This window comes from Taudactylus pleione, unplaced genomic scaffold, assembly GCF_031769625.1.
Source record: "Taudactylus pleione unplaced genomic scaffold, aTauple2 ptg000276l, whole genome shotgun sequence".
NCBI classification, from domain to species: domain Eukaryota; kingdom Metazoa; phylum Chordata; class Amphibia; order Anura; family Myobatrachidae; genus Taudactylus; species Taudactylus pleione.
This window is the reverse complement of record NW_028284678.1, coordinates 1,606,825-1,626,156: the sequence shown is the minus strand read 5'-3', so window position 1 is coordinate 1,626,156 and position 19,332 is coordinate 1,606,825. Positions and strand designations below refer to the sequence as shown.

General features: G+C 42.6%; 1 protein-coding gene across 1 annotated transcript in view; it reads left to right on the top strand.

The window, feature by feature from the left end:
* The window catches only part of TMPRSS15 (transmembrane serine protease 15), a 441,506-nt gene that overhangs the window by 306,667 nt on the left and 115,507 nt on the right, over positions 1–19,332 (top strand). The window contains exon 20 of the mRNA XM_088481702.1: positions 652–778. Coding sequence (XP_088337828.1) covers positions 652–778 — 127 coding nt within the window. The remainder of the gene's footprint in view (positions 1–651; positions 779–19,332) is intronic.

Here is a 19,332-nt window from a genome sequence, read left to right as displayed (position 1 = left end):
AGTGACTCCAAACCACTGGTGTATCTATAACGGCGATATAATGGGTGAGTATATAATCATACCCACCTCTCTATAGTCCCACCTTGGCACTGCAGCAGAAATCACTGGAAAAAAGGAGCAGCAGCTATTTTCCCAGAGATTTGCGTATACGCAGTGGAGAAGTCACTGGGAACATGGCACAGGCACCTGAGTCTACTGCACAGCATAGTGGAGGGGGCCACGTAAAGCCTCCACATAGACACCCTCCTCTCTTAAACCGTCCCTGGTCCAAAACATACAAAAAAATCCATAGAGGGCAGTGAGCATGGCCAAAATCACACATGCATAGCTGTTTTACCTACTTACAGTCATTACAGTGGTGCAAACGTCACTTAAATGAAAGAAATTACCTTTTTTGTAGAAAAAATATAATAGTACAGTAAGCAGTTTAGTAAATAATCTGAATGTACAGTAACTTAAAGTCAAATAAATGGCGAATTTGCTGGAAATCCCCAGACACCAGGGACCCCATTACAGGTGGGAAATTTCCATTGTAATTTTTTATTTTAGTTGGAAAATATTTCCTAAAATACCTGTCATAGCTCTGTAGGAAATAATCATTATTCTGTGCACATCAGTAACTGTCAGCTATATGTGTTTTTATTGTTCTAGTACAACTTTCCAACAGTAATTCCAGTGGATTTGTTCAGTTCAACATTCAGACTGAATGGTATACGGCATGCTCAGATCTCTGGACTGAGGACATTTCTAATAATATTTGTCATCAAATTGGACTAGGGTGAGTAATACAAACCACTGGGAAAAGAACTTACGTATATTGGGCCTGAATCAGCTGCGGAGGCAGTAGCTATTATAGCTGCTTACATGGTAGCAGCTGCGATAGCTCTTATATGATAATGCAGCAGGAAGCATCAGTGACCCATGGGGTTACGCAAGCTGGCTGCCGCTGATGCTGAAAGGATGCCTTGAAATCTCCATCAGCCAATGGGAACGGAGGTCATCATGCCCTATCCCCGCCCTGAAACGGCAGCAGACTGTCAATCACTAACAGTCTGCAGCCGACCTGGGAGAAATAATCCAGAACATCGGGAATCTGCGTAAAACAACTGAGCTGCATCCGCAACTGAATCGGGCCCAGTGTCCACAGTACAATGAATTTAAGGTGCACTTTTCAAATACAAGCAATGCATGGAATCCTGCTCAGAACATCAAAAAGTTAATTACATAAAATAATATATAGTAAACAGAACGCTGCAGGTGGACTTCCATACATTCGGCTGCATAACATTCAACTGACCTGTCTATAGCTTCAGAGAAGAAAACATTGGGTCTGTTTCAGAGTTTCACACTAATATCATCGCTGCTCGTATATTTTGCAAAGGGCATATGACAAAAAAACATACATTCTGTCCAAAGAAGCTTTAAGAGAGGAGGGGGGCACGTGTGCAGGCTCCGATCGGGCCCCCTCCTCTCTGGCAAAGCAGTAGACTCTGGCATTGTGCCAGAGTCTACTGCGCATGCGCAGGTCTCCGGGAACATGGTGCCCATGCCGTTTTCCCGGGACATCTCTACTCTCTATATCATATTGGGTGCAGGGTGTGCATTGCGTGGGCCCCCAGGACCCAGGAGCCTGTGTACACCACACACCTTGCACCCATTATAAATATGCCCCTGCTTCTGTCAGCATCACAGATCCGAGTGCTGCGTTCCAAGATGCAGCACCCATCTGAGTAAGTCTAAGCTGGCTCAGAAAGGGTGAGGAAACTCCTCTGCTGCAGCCAGGGAATCTGAGCTGGAAGAGGCAGACCCTGGTACTCCCACAAAACAGCGGTGACATGCCTCCCTACTAGGGTAAAGTCACCACCCATTCCCCACCCTCAAATCAAGGTCAAGCTGTTTTCTTCCTAGCTTCCTCCGTCAGCTCAAATTGCCAATATCCCTTCGTAAGATCAAGGGTAGAAAAATATCTGGCTAAACCTAACCTACCAAGCAGGTCATCAACCCTTGGCATTGGGTAGGCATCAAATTTGGACACTGCATTAACTTTGCGGAAGTCTTTGCAGAATCTAGAAGAACCATCTGGTTTCAGACAATAGGGCTACACTAGTTGCTAGACAACTTCTCAATTACCCCTAAATTTAAAATTTCTTTCTATATCCTTGATTACCTGTGCTTGCTTTTCCCTTGGAAGCCTATAGGGTATTTGTCGAACTACTACTCCAGGTGGGGTTACAATGTCATGTAAGATTAAATTGGTCCTCCCTGGTTTATCAGAAAAAACATCTGAGAATTCATTAACATAGTTCCCCAAAGGAGGCTTCAGCTTGTTTGAAATCAAAGGTTCAAGGGGTGGAGAGACCCCATCAGACTAAAGGAATCTGTGGACCAAGGTCACTATGGCCATTACCAGGGTCTACAATAAACATCTCTTGATCCTTCCATGCTTTCAACAGGTTAACATGATAAATCTGCCTACCTCTATTGGAGTCAGGTTGAGGTACTTCATAATTTACTTTGCCAACCTTTATAATTACTTCAAATGGCTCTTGCCACTTTGCTAGTAATTTACTTCCCTGAGTAGGTAACAACAAAAAGGAGTTTATCCCCAGGTGATAAAACTCAAGTTCAGGTATTATGGTTATAGAGGTTTTTGAGCTTCCTGTGCATTTACCACATTTTCCCAGGCTAATTGACCTAGTAGGTCCATGCGATTATGCATCTGGACCACATATTGAAGGATGCTTTTGCCCTCTATTGGTTGTTCTTCCCATGCTTCCCGTGGAAGGGCGAGAACACCATATGCCTTCCTCCTATAAAGAAGCTCAAAAGGGGCAAAGACAGTAGAAGCCTGGGGCACTTCTCTGATTGCACATAACAAATAGGGTAGAACCTCATCCCACTTTTTTTTTCTCTATACACTTCTTTAACATAGACTTTAGTGTACGGTTGAATCTTTCGACTATGCCATCCGTTTGGGGATGATATACTGAGGTTCTGACAGATTTAATTTTCAACAACTTCAACACCTTCTGCATTACTTTGACATAAAGTTTGTTCCTTTGGTCAGTAAGAATTTCTTTAGGTTACCCAACCCTGGAAAACAGCTCTAATAACTTAGTCGCTCCCTGTTTGGCTGTAGCGACCCTTAAGGGAAATGCCTTCGAATAACGGGTGGCATAGTCAACCACAACTAAAATTAATTTATAGCCTTTAGATGGTGGTTCAATCGGACCCACTAAATCAACCCCTATTTTTTCAAAGGGGACCCCTACAATTTGGAGATGGATCAGCGGAGCAGGAGTCAGTCGGTTTACTGTTGTCTTTTGACACACTGAACAAGCGGAACAGAAATGTGAGACCTCAGCATAAACACCTGGCCTATAGAACAGGGAGGTTATTCTCTCCACTATCTCATCCCAAATGACCATCAAAAGGAACTGCATGGGCTAAAACCAGAACCTGTTTTCTGAAATTCTCAACTTGATGCAGCTGGACCACATGAGCAACTTTGGCATTCAGAAGTGCAACAAACTGCTTGAGAGTGACCAACTTTACCAGCCGGGCAGAATTATGTATGTCCATCTGCAGCTATTTAACTGGCCTTCCATCAGGATCATAGGACACAGACCTGAATTTGCACCTGTATGCTTCTGGATAGAGGCCAAACCAATCTGCTATGGCAGTCTTCACTCGGTCATATAGTTTACAATTTCCAGGGAGAGGGTGGCGTATGCAACATGGGTTCCCCCATTAGCAGAGCAATCCGTATGGCCCAGGAATTTTTGGGCCATGCATTCAAGGTAGCAACCATTTCAAAAGTGGTAAGAAAGGCCTCCACATCATCTGAGACCTGTATTTTGGGGAGTACTGGAGCAGTTTCTATAGTTTGCTGCTGTTTAAAGAAGTCCGACATTTGTTGCAAAATGGTGGTCTCTTTAGGTTCCCTGGCACAGGACCCACTTTATCCCACTTCTAACACCAAATTGTAGCGGGTAAGTTCAGATGACCAATGGGAGACAGAGATGATACAAACAATTAATCTTTTTATTATCTTTTTATGTAAAGGCAGAGTCAGTGTAATGATTTCTTACATAAGGCATGTAATAATTCAGCTTGCATGAGACAGCAGTTCAAATGAGCAGAGTATTCCCAGCACAGTCATGGTTCAGATAGTCCAGCATAGAGAGAGCTGCTAAAGGTGCAACCTCTTCCTCACATTTCCACTGACTAAACTTACCAGGTTTTATACCTTAGCTGGTCTTATTTGAGGTAAGGGTGTGGTTCTCCCTGGCTACAGGGAGGTTAACCCTTTCCTCAGAATGTGGGGGAGACCCACTCTGTCACAGTGAGCTTGGTACTTCCTATTGTTTTTCCTCTCTGCACTGGGAGATAAACCACCCTTCTCTGACACTATTATAAAGCAAGAAGCAGAAGCGGAAATACTGGTGCCCACACCAATTTAATAGCCCACAGCCAGCAACATTAGCAGTACTATTTATGAGTGACTCATTATAGTATGCCGGCTGGCATCGTCACTACTGACACTTTAATCCTTTAGACAGTGCCAGCAGATCCAATCGCTGCTGCGTCCACCTCCTCTCCTCCTCTGATCTTTTTTGTGGTGACTGACTGTCCTCTAGGACCAGCCACCCATGTGTTGCAGCTTTACTGTTCCAAGTACTCCCTCCCTTCTGCAGGACTAGGCAAGCCCCCTCCTCCTCTACCCTGTCATCCTCTATTCTGCTCTCTCCCATCCAGAGGATCAGACCCATCCCCTTCTTCCCCTTTACCCTGCCACTCTCTGTTCTGCTCCGTTCCTTCCAGAAGATCAGGCCTGTACTGTAGTGGGCAGTACTACAGTGATGTTGCACATCCACAGGCACTCATTGCAACAAGGTACTAATCGCCTTTAGTGTGGGAGTCTGGGCCCAAAGTACATTTTTGCACCTCAGTCAGCCACTTGCTGGTTCTGCTACTGGCAAGAAGCATATGGGAATTCTCCTTATGACCTATATAAAGCACTTGGCCTGCTCCTTAATTTTATAGTGTATTATAATAATAATAATAATAATAATAATAATAATAATATTCTATAAGCACACAAGCACATGTATTGGTTCTAATATTCTATTATTAAGATTGTTTGAGACTTAAGGCTAGATTAAAAGCCTATGCAACATGCCATCTCTCAGTGGCTTTGATCCCGAAATATAAAATGGAAATACTATCAAATACCATTATTATTATTGTCATTTTAAATTTCAGGGTCAAACAAGATGAGAAGCAGCAGCTGGCAAATTCTGCTATTTAGTAAATTTAGCCCTTAGGGCAGTGGTTCCCAAACTGGGTGCCGCGGCACCCTGGGGTGCCTCAGAGCATGCCTTGAGTTGGTGGTCCAGTACGAAATAAAATTATTTTACTCAGTGATTTAGGTAAAACCAGTGCTAATGGCTGCCAATCAAAACATATGTGGACAAAAAGAAGTGCAGCCCTGTCAACCACCACATAACTGAAGGGTGACATACTGTAAGCACAATTTACTTCATTTAATTTTTGCAAAATTCCTCAATAAGAAACTTTTTGTCCAGGGGTGCCTTGGGAAAAATGCTGATGCTCCAGTGTGCCGTGATTTTAAAAAGTTTGGGAACCACTGCCTTAGGGATTTTTTTCAGTGAACAGTGGTTTATGTCATTTTGAGCAACATGTATATAATATGCTATACTAAATTAAATATTATTGAATTAGCACTATATTTCCTCACATTGAATCTCCTCATTAAATTATGTAGCAGTGTTTAACCTAGTGACTGTTTTGCTTCTCAGTTTCGAAGTGCAAAGCAGCTGAGGTAGAGTCACAGGCACTAAAGGACCCATTTATCAACAAGTTGTATCGTACCCAAGGAGCTTTAAAACTCGTTGCATATGATATATGGTGCTCAAGCCAATCAACTCCCAACAGTCATTTTTTTCAAACAGATGGCAGCTAGGAGCTGATTGGCTGGAGCACCATTATCATACACAACGAGTTTTTCACTTGTTGCATATGATACAAATCGTTGATAAATGGGCCCCTAAGAGGTTGTCAGAGAGCGGAATTCACACTGGACAATGGGAGGAAATGGGTGGAGGAGGAGAGTTCGAGAGAGTTCTTTGTTAAGTACAGAATAGGTGCACTGTCTCATGTTAGAGAAGCGTTCTCTGGGTATGTCTTCAGCGTGTAGTCAAGGTTATGACATTCTAAGTTGTGCATATAGAGTGTGCCCACCATATTCAGTTGCATCCTCTTCTCCAAGCATGGGCTATGTAGGTGCTATTACTAGTCATGGCGGCTTTTCTCGCGGCTGGGGTGGTGCAGTCATGTAGATGTAATTGAAATCAGAATATGGGAGGACTTCCGATCGTTAGAGGCATCCAGAAATGCGACTGCTTGACCACGTTACGTGCCACTCAGAATTATGCCCATAGTCATTTTTGGTATATTATGTCAACAGTGACTTAAGTATGCCAACATACATATTGACATGTTCATCATTCAGCGTGCCGACACTGGTGAAATGTCAACATGGTCATAATGTCAACCTTGCATTACTGAGGTATCCCTAACACTAATGCTAATGTCATCAGGTTCACTCTGTCGGCATGTCGATATTTTTGGCCATGTCGACATTTTACATATGTCGCCGTTTTAACCATGTCGGAATCATAACTGTCAACATTATGAATGTCACCACAGTGTACGTTGCCATAATGGCTGCATAACCCTAGAACATTGGGAAGGCTAATTATCTATTTTCCCCTTAAACACTGTAGTGCTTCCTACTTCTGTAGCATAAACCACTGCACAAGAGTACGTAAGTATTCTAAATCGACAGAGCAGCTAAAATAGATGCTTGAAACAATTCCAGAACAATAGGCAGTTCTTGTAACTATAAACAGATCACAGCAGACATAAGTATCGTGGATGCGTTCATCATGCAGAATGTAGAACAGGTTCATGAGGGAAGCATCTGTAATTAGACTGAGGAAGCCGGGTCTAGACAACAAGTGCTTGTTTAATCCAACAATATAAACACCCAGCAGAATTGCTGCAGAGGAACAATAAGCTCTTATACAGATTGTGAAGGATGGAATGTTTTGCACTTGCAGATGTGACTAAAGTCTTAAAGTTAACAAGTCGTTTAGATAATATGATGTGCCTATTATGCATTCCCCTGTGGAACAGTGTTAGGTTGGTAAATGTCAAGCTGCAATGGACAGTTTATTGTGTTCATTTATTTATTTTTATTTGTTTATGTTATTTATTGCCACTATTAAATCTACAACTACAAGTTTTATGATTTTCCTAGAACAATAAAATGACAAATTATACACTTGTACTGTGATTGTATTGAATTTTGTATTGTATCTGCAAATTCTCTAATGCTTCATTAAAGGTGAACTCCAATAAAAATAGTAAACTAAGGACCTGATTCAGACCCACTCGCGAGCGGCTGTCCGCTCGCAAGTGGGTCGATGGTCTGCACTGCGCACGCGCACGACGGAGGGAGCTCCGTCGTGCGCATGCGCGAAACGCGACGAGCGAAGGACTTTCCTTCGCTCGTTGTGTCTGATCAAAGGGGCGTGCTGTCGATGTTGATTGACAGCACGCCCCCTTTGGTGGGCGTGCCGGGGGCGTGCCTCCCAGACAGGGGCGCTCCCAAGGGAACGCCTACCGTCAGAAGCCGGCCCCACTGACATCACTAGTGATGTCAGTGGGAGTGATTTTGGCTCTGATAGAGCCAAAATCACTCCGGGCCTTGCGGTTGAGAAACTCAACCGCAGGCTTCGGCTCGCAGCGGCTATGGTCGCGATGGTCAAGACCATCGCGACCATCATCCTGCACGCTCGTATATGCTGTGGGTGGTGACCCACAGCTATACGAGCGTCCAGGAGGACGCTCCATAATTATGGAGGTGGGCCCTGATTCAGAGCGAGCGCTCTGGTCAGAGCGTCCGGCTCTGACTCAGGGCCTAAGTTTTTTATATGCAGGGTTAGACATATAGACTTTGAGGTATATCCCAAATGTGCAAACCAGGGGAGCAATTTCAATTCAGCGTGATGCTGAGTAGCCTCGGGACGGAGTTCCCAGAGCTATTCAATTGACCGCGCTGTTAAGTACGACAAACAGGGGTGTAGAGAGCCCTGCCCGGCCCAGGTGAAGGGGATGTGTCCTAACCGCGGGAGGTGCGGCCACACCCCCTTGAGCAAAGAAACCCCAAAACACATGCCTGCGCGCTTGGGAGGGAGCGCTGTGAGCCCCTCAGCCCGGCACAAAGCCAGGGGGGTGCGATCAGTGTGATTGCTCCCTACCACAGGCATAGGAGACTGCTCAGCAGCCACGAACTCAGCAGCCACGAGCAGTCTCCCACTGCAGCTCAGCACATGCTGGGTTGCTGTGAGGGACGGAGAAAGGGAGGGGAGTACCCACCCCCTCCCCCCTTTCGGTGCCCCTGATGACAAAAGGATTCTGCTCACACACCCCTGAGGTGCGAGCAGAAATCCGACTCAAGTGCTGCAAGAGATGCAGTTTTCCGGCTTAGCAAGGTGCTAACAGCCTCGCGGCTGACACTTATTTTGGAGAATGCTGGTTATCGTGACTAAATAGTCAGATTAAGGTGCAGTAAGCGACATTCTCTGACTTAAGTGGTTCTAGTCAGGCTTAACAGCGCGGTCAATTAAATAGCGTTGGGAACTCCATCCCAGGTCTTTTCAACATTGCGCTCAGTTGAATCGCCCCCGGGAGACCAAAGCCTTTTTTTGCCTTTTTGCATTGCGTTTGCTTCATCGGGAAAAACTTTTAACATTTTACTCAAAGTATATGTTGTTTACTTTAAACAAAAAATGATGCAGCTTTCTCTTTATATCCCAGAGAAGTATCGTTTAGTGCTCTATTCAACACACAGAGCCAGACATACAGTAGGCATATGCAAAAGCCGGAACAGGGGGTGCCACATCAGAAACCCCTCTCCACCAGGCCATGGTCTACCCTGTCCCACCTCCCTCCGGGAAATACTCTGCTCACCTGGACTCACTTGGGTGCCCAGGTGAGTAGTCTATGACCCAGTGTGAAAGGGGGGATTGGGTAATCCATGACCCGGCAGAGGACAGAGTGCCGAAGCTGAACTCCCTGTGCCACCAATGGTGCCAGATTAACAATGGAGTGGATGGAGCTACAGCTCCAGGCCTCCACATAATAATTGGCCCATCATCATGACAGCATGTTTACCAGCTGCCTCGCTGCCCACACAGTTGACCATAAATCATAAGTACTAAGAGAGAGAGAGAGACAGAAGGAAGGGGTCAGGAATAAAACCCTGCAACACCAGACATATCAGCTGGCACCTTGACTGTGAAAACTAACACTATCAGACAATGATTTGTGGTGGGATCAATGGCTGGGGAGGCACACATGTATAAAAAAAACATAGTTTTTATATCAAAACTCTGGAGTATGACATGGAGTATGATGTTAGTATGACAGGGGAGGCTGTGCCTACCCTGACTGCATGTCCCTGCTATCAGATGACTTTAGACCCCTGCCCACTGAGCCCCGATCCTTCCAATGAGAAGAAATGCTGGATAGCAAAGAGGTCTCTATTTGTATCCCTCCACTTCCTCCAACACTCATTGTGCGAACTAACACCCAGCAGTGTAAACATTTTCCCCTACTAATTAGTATGTGTATTTTAGGGATTGCTGAGGCAGCTGTTTTGGAAGCAGCTGTCCCAGGACCAGAGCAATACAGAATTACAATTATTTTTGCCTTTGCAACTCATGGCAAGTTAGATACTTGATTTGAGTAGGTTCACTTCATATTATAATGTTGATCAGAAGGGCAAGATACATCAGCATGGTCAAAAGCCCCTGAGGCCTTAAAAATTTCTTGATATCATAAGGTGAAGATAAAGTGCCATTTTTTAGAGGTATGATAAACATTGAGGCTACAACCTTTTGTTAGCTATAGAGATATACAGGTTGTTATAATTATCACACCAAGTAGGCAGGAGCCTCACATGATTACTCTGTGCTGTTGGTGGACCCTGTACCTTCCACAATCTAACTCTCAGTCTGTAGCTTCCAGCTTCCCCCATACACATCCTATCATAATGAGACAGCCCCAGCTTACTGCCTCCTCCAAGATCAGTACATTCTATTCTACTCTATCCCTACAAAACTGAGGGCTTTCAGTAGCCAGAACTCAGCGGAGTAGTAACACAGAGCAATAATTACAGGAGGCTTCCTATAGTCCAACATTTTGGTTATTTAATGACTCATACTCAGGTTGTTCCCTGAGGATGGGTCATTAAAGACCCAAAACTTCGGACTACAGGAAGCTTCCTGTCATTATTGACCTGTGTAACTAGACCGCTGAATGCCAACCTATAGCACCTCATGCTTGTTCTTCTGACTGTATTGCGCCCAGTAGATATGCTTATTTTGATACAGGCCACCTTGTACTTAATATATAATATAATTTTGTTTATATAGTGCTCTTTCTCTGATAGGACTGAATGCTCATAACATATAGTATGAACATAATATAGTACAAAAACTATGGATTTAATAAAGAGGTTTAGCTTTGCATGAGATTATGGAGATAATTCAAAGGGTGTGGCAGCCATATTGGGTCATCATTTGCAAGACTTAATCATCCTACATATGGAGGATCCAGGTGAAGCAGCCATTGAAGCGCACATAATAGAATGACACTGGACAAAATAAGCAATTTTTTTTAAGGCCGGGGGAGGGGCTCACCACTAAATGACTTGAGTTTATTTGCCTTTATTGTGACTTGACAACCCATATTACTCTTTATTTCTAGTTTGGTTCAGTGACTGATAGCCTTATGCTTCTGTATTCAAGCAGAAATTATATTTTATTCACTGCTCTGAGAAATGAAACAAAGCTGCTTTCTAGATACAATTATATTCAATGCATAGAGCACACCAGAGCTGTGTCTTATCCCTAGGCAATGAATATAAATAACTCTGCTTCATGATAAACAAAAACTACATCTAGAGGCTAAAAAGATAAAGCCATGCAATTAGTAAAAGCTGGACATGTGCACGCCAATAAATTAAAGTCGTCCGAAGGTAAATTCCCCTTTAAGGGATACCTGAGATGATAAGAGACCAAATAAGAGAGAAAAGCTAATGGGCCTCGATGATGTAGTAGAAATAGATTATGAAAAGTGGATGTAAACAGTGGAGATAAGCTATTATGGAATGATAGAGAAATAGATTACAGGGAGGAGAGAAGCTGGAAGAAACAAAATGTCATCATTCTCAAGGGGTACAATAATTTAGGCTTGAAAAGAGTAACATACAGTATAAGTTTACTTTAAGGATATTGTTATAGGTTTTAAATCTAACAAAAAAAATGGTTACACAGTTCTTTATTGTTTTGTTTATCCCTTATTTCCCTGGGCAACTAGGAAACTGTGTTGTTGGTGAACGCTTCATATAAAAGCTTGTCTTCACCACTCAGCACAGCACTCACTATTCTGTAGGTGTCTCATGCCTCAAAAACTCTCATAAATCCTTATTTTATATATTGTTCCACTGTCTTGTACAAGGTGCAGGCCTTCTGAATGATTCAGCAGCTAAGTAAGTGAGAAGTTTTAGAGCAAGAAAAATACATTTATTATCTAGTTGAAAATGTCTCTATTGTTTGGTAAAGTATTCATTTTTATAGAAGGATGTGCTGCAGAAATAAGTATCCTCACAGAAGACTACTTATGTCCTAGGGGGTATTTCCACCTTAAGCTTCCTTTATGAACTACAGACCTCTCTCGGGTCTTTATTCCAGAGCAGGTAGACCACTGCTTCCCCTCACAGCCATTAGACTGTGCCTCATATCAGCCCTACTGTCCCAACACCAGTTGTTAGATGGCGGGGGCTGGCGGAAACATGGTCAAACATCGAGGAGCGTAGTGTGATCTGATTTCTGCATCTAAATGGCACATCTGCAGCTGAAATTCATCATCTAACTTGTCAAGGTGTACGGTGATAACGTCATGTCACGGAAACAGGTTTGGGTTTGGTGCACTGCCCTTGATAACGGCAGGACAGACGTCCAAGATGAGCAGTGATCCGGCTGGCTAAGCTCATCCACATACATGACAATTTGTGCTGCATTGTAGATCTGACTCAGGAGGACAGACGCATTCAAGTTAGTGATATTGCTGATGAACTGAGCATCTCAGTGGGTGCTGTGCACAACATCATTCATAAGCAACTGGGTTACAGTAAAAAGTGTTCATGTTGGGTACCGAAGCAACTCACAGAAGTTCACAAAACCAATAGAATGGGATTGTCTTTCATGCCCTTGAAGCGGTATCATGAGGAAGGAGTTCAGTTTCTGCAGCATATTGTTAATGTAAATGAAATTTGGGTGCATTATGTGACAATGGAGACGAAGCAAGCATCCATGACATGAAAAGACGCATCATCCCCACCTTCAAAGAAATTCAAAACAAGTCAATCAGCAAAAAAGGTCATTGCAACCGTGCTTGGGGGCCACAAGGGTGTACGTCTTGTTGATTTCTTCACCAAGGGAGATACCGTGAAAGCTGTCCACTGTTGAGACACATTGAGCCAGTTGCAGAGGGCAATTAATTGAAAACAACCTGAGTTGCCTCAAACAGGCGTCATATTGCTGTACGATAATGCGAGGCATCACTCAGCCAACCGCATGCATGAGTTGTTATGGCACTACCATTGGGAGATACTGAACCATCCTCCCTCCAGCTCTGACCTAACACCAAGTGATTTCCATTTCTTTAGATTAAGAAGCTCCTGGATGGAAGGTGATTCGCAACCGACGGTAAAGTTCGGCAAGCCATCATGTCCTGGCTTCAAGGGCTTGACATTGATTTATTCTACGTATGTGGAAAAATAATCTATACCAAGGTCATACTATTGACTTATAGGTATATGTACGAGTTGAATAAATGTACGCAAAGAGAGGTCTTATTATCTTATTTTTTGAACCACCAGTAAAAGGACCCATCATATGTAGGGTCACCTCAGTATGCTGCTCCTCTGCACCATCCCACCTCCTGCTCTGCCCCCTCTCTGTCCACTACTCTGCCAGTCCCGCCTCTGCTCTGCCCCACTGGGCCACCTCCCTGCCCATTGCTCCACCCCTGCTGCTCTGTCCCCCAACTCTGTCTTGCTCCCTCCCAGCTCTGTCCCAACTCCCTCTCTCTCTCTCTCTCTCTCTCTCTATATGTATATATATATAAAATAAGGAAATTTTTAGGTGACCCCAAACTTTTGAATGGTAGTGTGTGTGTGTATATATATATATATATATATATATATATGCACACACTACCATTCAAAAGTTTGGGGTCACCTAAAAATGTCCTTATTTTTTAAAGAAAAGCACTGTTTTTTTCAATGAAGATAACATTGAATTAATCAGAAATACACTCTATATATTGTTAATGTGGTAAATTACTATACTAGCTGCAAGTGTCTGTTTTTTAAAGGAATATCTACATAGGTTTATAGAGGCCCATTTCCAGCAACCATCACTCCAAAGTTCTAATGGTACATTGTGTCTGCTTAGCACGTTAGAAGACTAATGGATGATTAGAAAATCCTTGAAAACCCTTGTGCAATTATGTTAGTACAGCCTTCCTTTGAGCTAGTTGAGTATCTGGAGCATCTCATTTGTGGGTTCACTTATACTCTCCAAATGGCCAGAAAAAGAGAACTTTCATGTGAAATTCGACAGTCTATTCTTGTTCTTAGAAATGAGGGCTATTCCATGCAAGAAACTGAACATTTACTACAACGATGTGAACTACTCCCTTCAGAGAACAGCACAAACAGGCTCTCACCAGAGTAGAAAAAGAAGTGGGAGGCCCCGGTGCACAACTGTGCAAGAAGACAAGTACATTAGAGTCTCTAGTTTGAGAAGTAGATGCCTCACAAGTCCTCAACTGGCAGCTTCATTAAATGGTACCCGCAAAACGCCAGTGTCAACGTCTACAGTGAAGAGGCGACTCCAGGATGCTGGCCTTCTAGGCAGATTGGCAAAGAAAAAGCCATATCTAGGACTGGCCAATGAAAGGAAAGGATTAATATGGGCAAAAGAACACAGACATTGGACAGAGGAAGATTGGAAAAAAGTGTTATGGACAGACAAATCAAAGTTTGAGGAGTTTGGATGACACTAAAGAACATTTGTGAGACGCAGAACAAGTGAAAAGATGCTGGAAGAGTGCCTGACGCCATCTGTCAAGCATGGTGGAGATAATGTGATGGTCTGGGGCTGCTTTGGTGCTGGTAAAATGGGAGATTTGTACTAGTTAAAAGGGATTTTGAAGAAGAAAGGCTAACACTCCATTTTGCAAAGCCATGCCATACCCTGTGGACAGCACTTGATTGGAGCCAATTCCCTCCTCCAAAAGGACAATGACCCAAAGCACACCTCCAAATTATGCAAGAACTATTTAGGGAAGAAGCAGGCAGCTGGTATTCTGTCTGTAATGGAGTGGCCAGCACAGTCACCAGATCTCAACACCATTGAGCTGTTGTGGGAGCAGCTTGACTGTATGGTACGCAAGATGTGCCCATCAAGCCAATCCAACTTGTGGGAGGTGCTCCAGGAAGTGTGGGGTGAAATCTCTTCAGATTACCTCAACAAATTAACAGCTAGAATGCCAAAGGTCTGCAATGCTGTAATTGCTGCAAAAGGAGCATTCTTTGACGAAAGCAAAGTTTGAAAGACAAAATTATTATTTCAAATAAAAATCATTATTTCTAACCTTGCCAATGTCTTGACTATATGTTCTATTCATTTTGCAACTCATTTGATAAATAAAAGTCAGTTTTCATGTAAAACACTAAATTGTCTGGGTGACCCCAAACTTTTGAACAGTAGTGTATATATATATATATATATATATATATATAACCTCCTAACAAAATGAGGGTGCACTCACCAGACTTCATAGATATCAAAAAGATTTGTTTTATTTACGTCATCTTAAAAATACAGCCATAGTACAGCCATCCATCGACGTCCCATGCTTGGACCTTTGTCAAGATGCAAGAACATACAACACTGTACATATAAATACACACACTAATTACATAATTAATGCAATTACATTGATCAAACACCTCCCTCATAAAACACCTGCGTGGTACCTGTTACATGTATAATCAACAAACTGACAGGCTGTAAGGGGACTTAAATGATAAATCCAATGAGCACATCTAATAATACACATATTAAATAAACATCCAAAGCTAACCCACCGATTGTTGTATAATCTGGTCAGACACGGAGCTCCCGCGTGCGTTTCAAACCCTGCTCCTTCCTTCTCATGGAGCGCACACATCCTGGTTACCTGAGCGCTGTGACGCTGTAACCAGGAAGTGGGCATGAGCATGTGATTCACCCCGAGTCATACTGATTAACGCTAGCGACGATAGCTAGAAACGCCGCTGAATCATCTGACAAAATCACGCCCCCTTATTGCCATGGATATATATAAACAAAAAAACTTAATAACTATGGCCCTCATTCAGAGCTGCTCACTATTTGCGGTCGTTCAAATGAACCGTTCGCTAATTGCGGTCTGTTCACGCCTCTAAGTCTGAATGAGCGAGCAAAACTTGCGGTTGTAATTTTGAAAAATACGCCCCCTTGCCGCTCGCACCATACGTCATGTCCGCTAATTATTAGATTAATCGAGTACATCGAACAGCGTATGAACTGCTCACTATTCTTGTGGCTGTTTTTTTCAACCGCTATTTTGCGAGCAGTTCTGAGTAAAAAAAAAACAAGTGACGTGGTCAATGACGCTGCTGTATTAATTATGCACTGCCTTAAAACGCCCGTTTTGACCTTTAAGCACGCCTGCGTTATAATTCCACACCCCCGTTTTCAAGCACCTTCCCCTGTTACCACCCACATACGCCTCCTTCTGTCACTCAAAATAGCAGGCATTCGCTATATAGCGAACAAACGATTTTCGGCCGCACTGACTGGTTCGCGCATGCGTATTAAAATCTGTACGCATGCACAGATGTGCTAACATCGGTCAGAACGAACGAGCGGCCGCTTACGAGCGGCTCTGAATCAGGGCCTTTGTTATAACACTGTGCAAACACATTAGTAAACTAATATGTGCCAAAATAGCACACATATTGAACAGACACAGATGGTAATAGGTCATATCTGCACACATCACATTATAGAACTACATGCAAATCTTACGGGCACAAAAAACCTTATTGGTGACACATAATCAAATGGTGTATATACAATAATATACCATGAATAGTCCATTCTAATATGAAAAAAGTGACAAAGATAAAATTAAAATAAACATGAAAAAATAACTGACACGCAACCTATAGCTTCTCCATTAAAAAAATTAATCAAATAATGAAAAATGAAAAAATGATGAAAAAATGCTGGTGGTGCACCTCTCATAAAAATGTCTCAAAAACATACTCAGATGGGCTGCTTCGTTAAGCCCCTTTGGGTGTATAGTATCAAGTTTATGAGTCCAGAACGCCTCTCTCTGTAGTAACAATTTACCACGGTCTCCTCCTCTGCTTGGTGGTGGCACCCAGTCAATGATTACACATTTAAGACTAGATAGTGGATGTTTCATTTCGCAGAAATGTCGGGCAACAGGTTTATCGGAAGTCCCATTAGTCAACGCAGATCGAATAGAGGACCTGTGATTTGCCATATGCTCACGAAATTATCTTATGGTTTTGCCAATATAATATAATGAACAAGGGCAAATAAGAGCATATACTACATATTCATTAGTGCAGGTAACTCTATGACAGATAGAAAATTTCCGATGACAAATCACAGGTTCATTATATTATATTGGCAAAACCATAAGATCATTTCGTGAGCGTATTGCAAATGTCAGGTCCTCTATTCGATCTGCGTTGACTAATGGGACTTCCGATAAACCTGTTGCCCGACATTTCTGCGAAATGAAACATCCACTATCTAGTCTTAAATGTGTAATCATTGACTGGGTGCCACCACCAAGCAGAGGAGGAGACCGTGGTAAATTGTTACTACAGAGAGAGGCGTTCTGGACTCATAAACTTGATACTATACACCCAAAGGGGCTTAACGAAGCAGCCCATCTGAGTATGTTTTTGTGACATTTTTATGAGAGGTGCACCACCAGCATTTTTTCATCATTTTTTCATTTTTCCTTATTTGATTAATTTTTTTAATGGAGAAGCTATAGGTTGCGTGTCAGTTATTTTTTCATGTTTATTTTAATTTTATCTTTGTCACTTTTTTCATATTAGAATGGACTATTCATGGTATATTATTGTATATACACCATTTGATTATGTGTCACCAATAAGGTTTTTTGTGCCCATTAGATTTGCATGTAGTTCTATAATGTGATGTGTGCAGATATGACCTATTACCATCTGTGTCTGTTCAATATGTGTGCTATTTTGGCACATATTAGTTTACTAATGTGTTTGCACAGTGTTATAACATAGCTATTAAGTTTTTTTGTTTATATATATCCATGGCAATAAGGGGGCGTGATTTTGTCAGATGATTCAGCGGCGTTTCTAGCTATCGTCGCTAGCGTTAATCAGTATGACTCGGGGTGAGTCACATGCTCATGCCCACTTCCTGGTTACAGCGTCACAGCGCTCAGGTAACCAGGATGTGTGCGCTCCATGAGAAGGAAGGAGCAGGGTTTGAAACGCACGCGGGAGCTCCGTGTCTGACCAGATTATACAACAATCGGTGGGTTAGCTTTGGATGTTTATTTAATATGTGTATTATTAGATGTGCTCATTGGATTTATCATTTAAGTCCCCTTACAGCCTGTCAGTTTGTTGATTATACATGTAACAGGTACCACGCAGGTGTTTTATGAGGGAGGTGTTTGATCAATGTAATTGCATTAATTATTTAATTAGTGTGTGTATTTATATGTTCAGTGTTGTATGTTCTTGCATCTTGACAAAGGTCCAAGCATGGGACCGAAACGTCGATGGATGGCTGTACTATGGCTGTATTTTTAAGATGACGTAAATAAAACAAATCTTTTTGATATCTATGAAGTCTGGTGAGAGCACCCTCATTTTGTTTGGAGATTGTCTTTGACAAGGTATTTACCTTGTTTGGGTCAGCTACCCCAGCATTGGATTCAGGCTTAAACGTGAGTGAGGACAGTTTGCGTTTATATATATATATATATATATATATATATATAATATGCTTTATATAGCTATGTGATCTGTGTACTCTTTTCTACGGAGTGCCGCCATTGGACATATATATATATCAATAAAGACAAAAAAAATGTGCCTCCTAGTGCAATAAAAGACTTATGTGTGCAGTGAAGTACAATAATTAGAAACACACATGCCATATATAAAGGCAAAAAGTTTGCATTTTTTGCCCACTACAGCTTTTTGAAAATCACTCGTAGTGTATCCTGAAATTCATATGCTCAATAGAAGCAGCAACTTGTGAAAAAAAAAAACACAAATTGAAGTGGTATTTAAAAACAAATTTATTCAGTGCATATCTTTACATATATGTATGTTTCAAAAGTTGAGCTAATCTGGATGCCCGGTATGCCAACAAATTTCCCTGGAACCATCCAACAAGAGGAACAGCTCAACGCATTTTGTCCAGTAAATTCAATAGAGCTTCATCAAGTTGTCCTGTTGGATCCTGGCCAGGTGTCAGGGGGGTTAAGGTCCTGGTCGGACCTCCCGTTGGTGTACGCTGGGCAGAACTTTGACCCAGGGAGCCTGTTTTAAGCCTTCCACTGGATGGATTTGGACAAAAACTGCCCAGAGTGGTAACATTGGATCCCAGAAGTCCGACCCACTCGGACCTCCCGTTGGTGTACACTTGGCAAAACTTTGACCCGGGGTGCCTGTTTTGGGTCTTCCACTGGATGGATTTGGATGAAACTTCACAGAGGGGTGGAAATTAGTCTGAGATGCCTGGCAATTGGTCTGGGATGCCTAACTTAATAACTTAAAGATTAGGTCCCGGTCAGACCTCCGTTGGTGTACACTGGGCAGAACTTTGATCAGGGGAGCCTGTACTGGGCCTTCAACTAGATTGATTTGGATGAAAACTTCACAGAGCGGTGGCAATTGGTATGGGTTGCCTAACTGAATAACTTGAAAATGTAAACCCGGGCAGCGCCGGGTACTTTAGCTAGTAGAATCATATATTTTTAGGCTACATACAAAATTAATGCTGTGGCTAGATACTGTACATCAAATTGATGATAATCTCCATG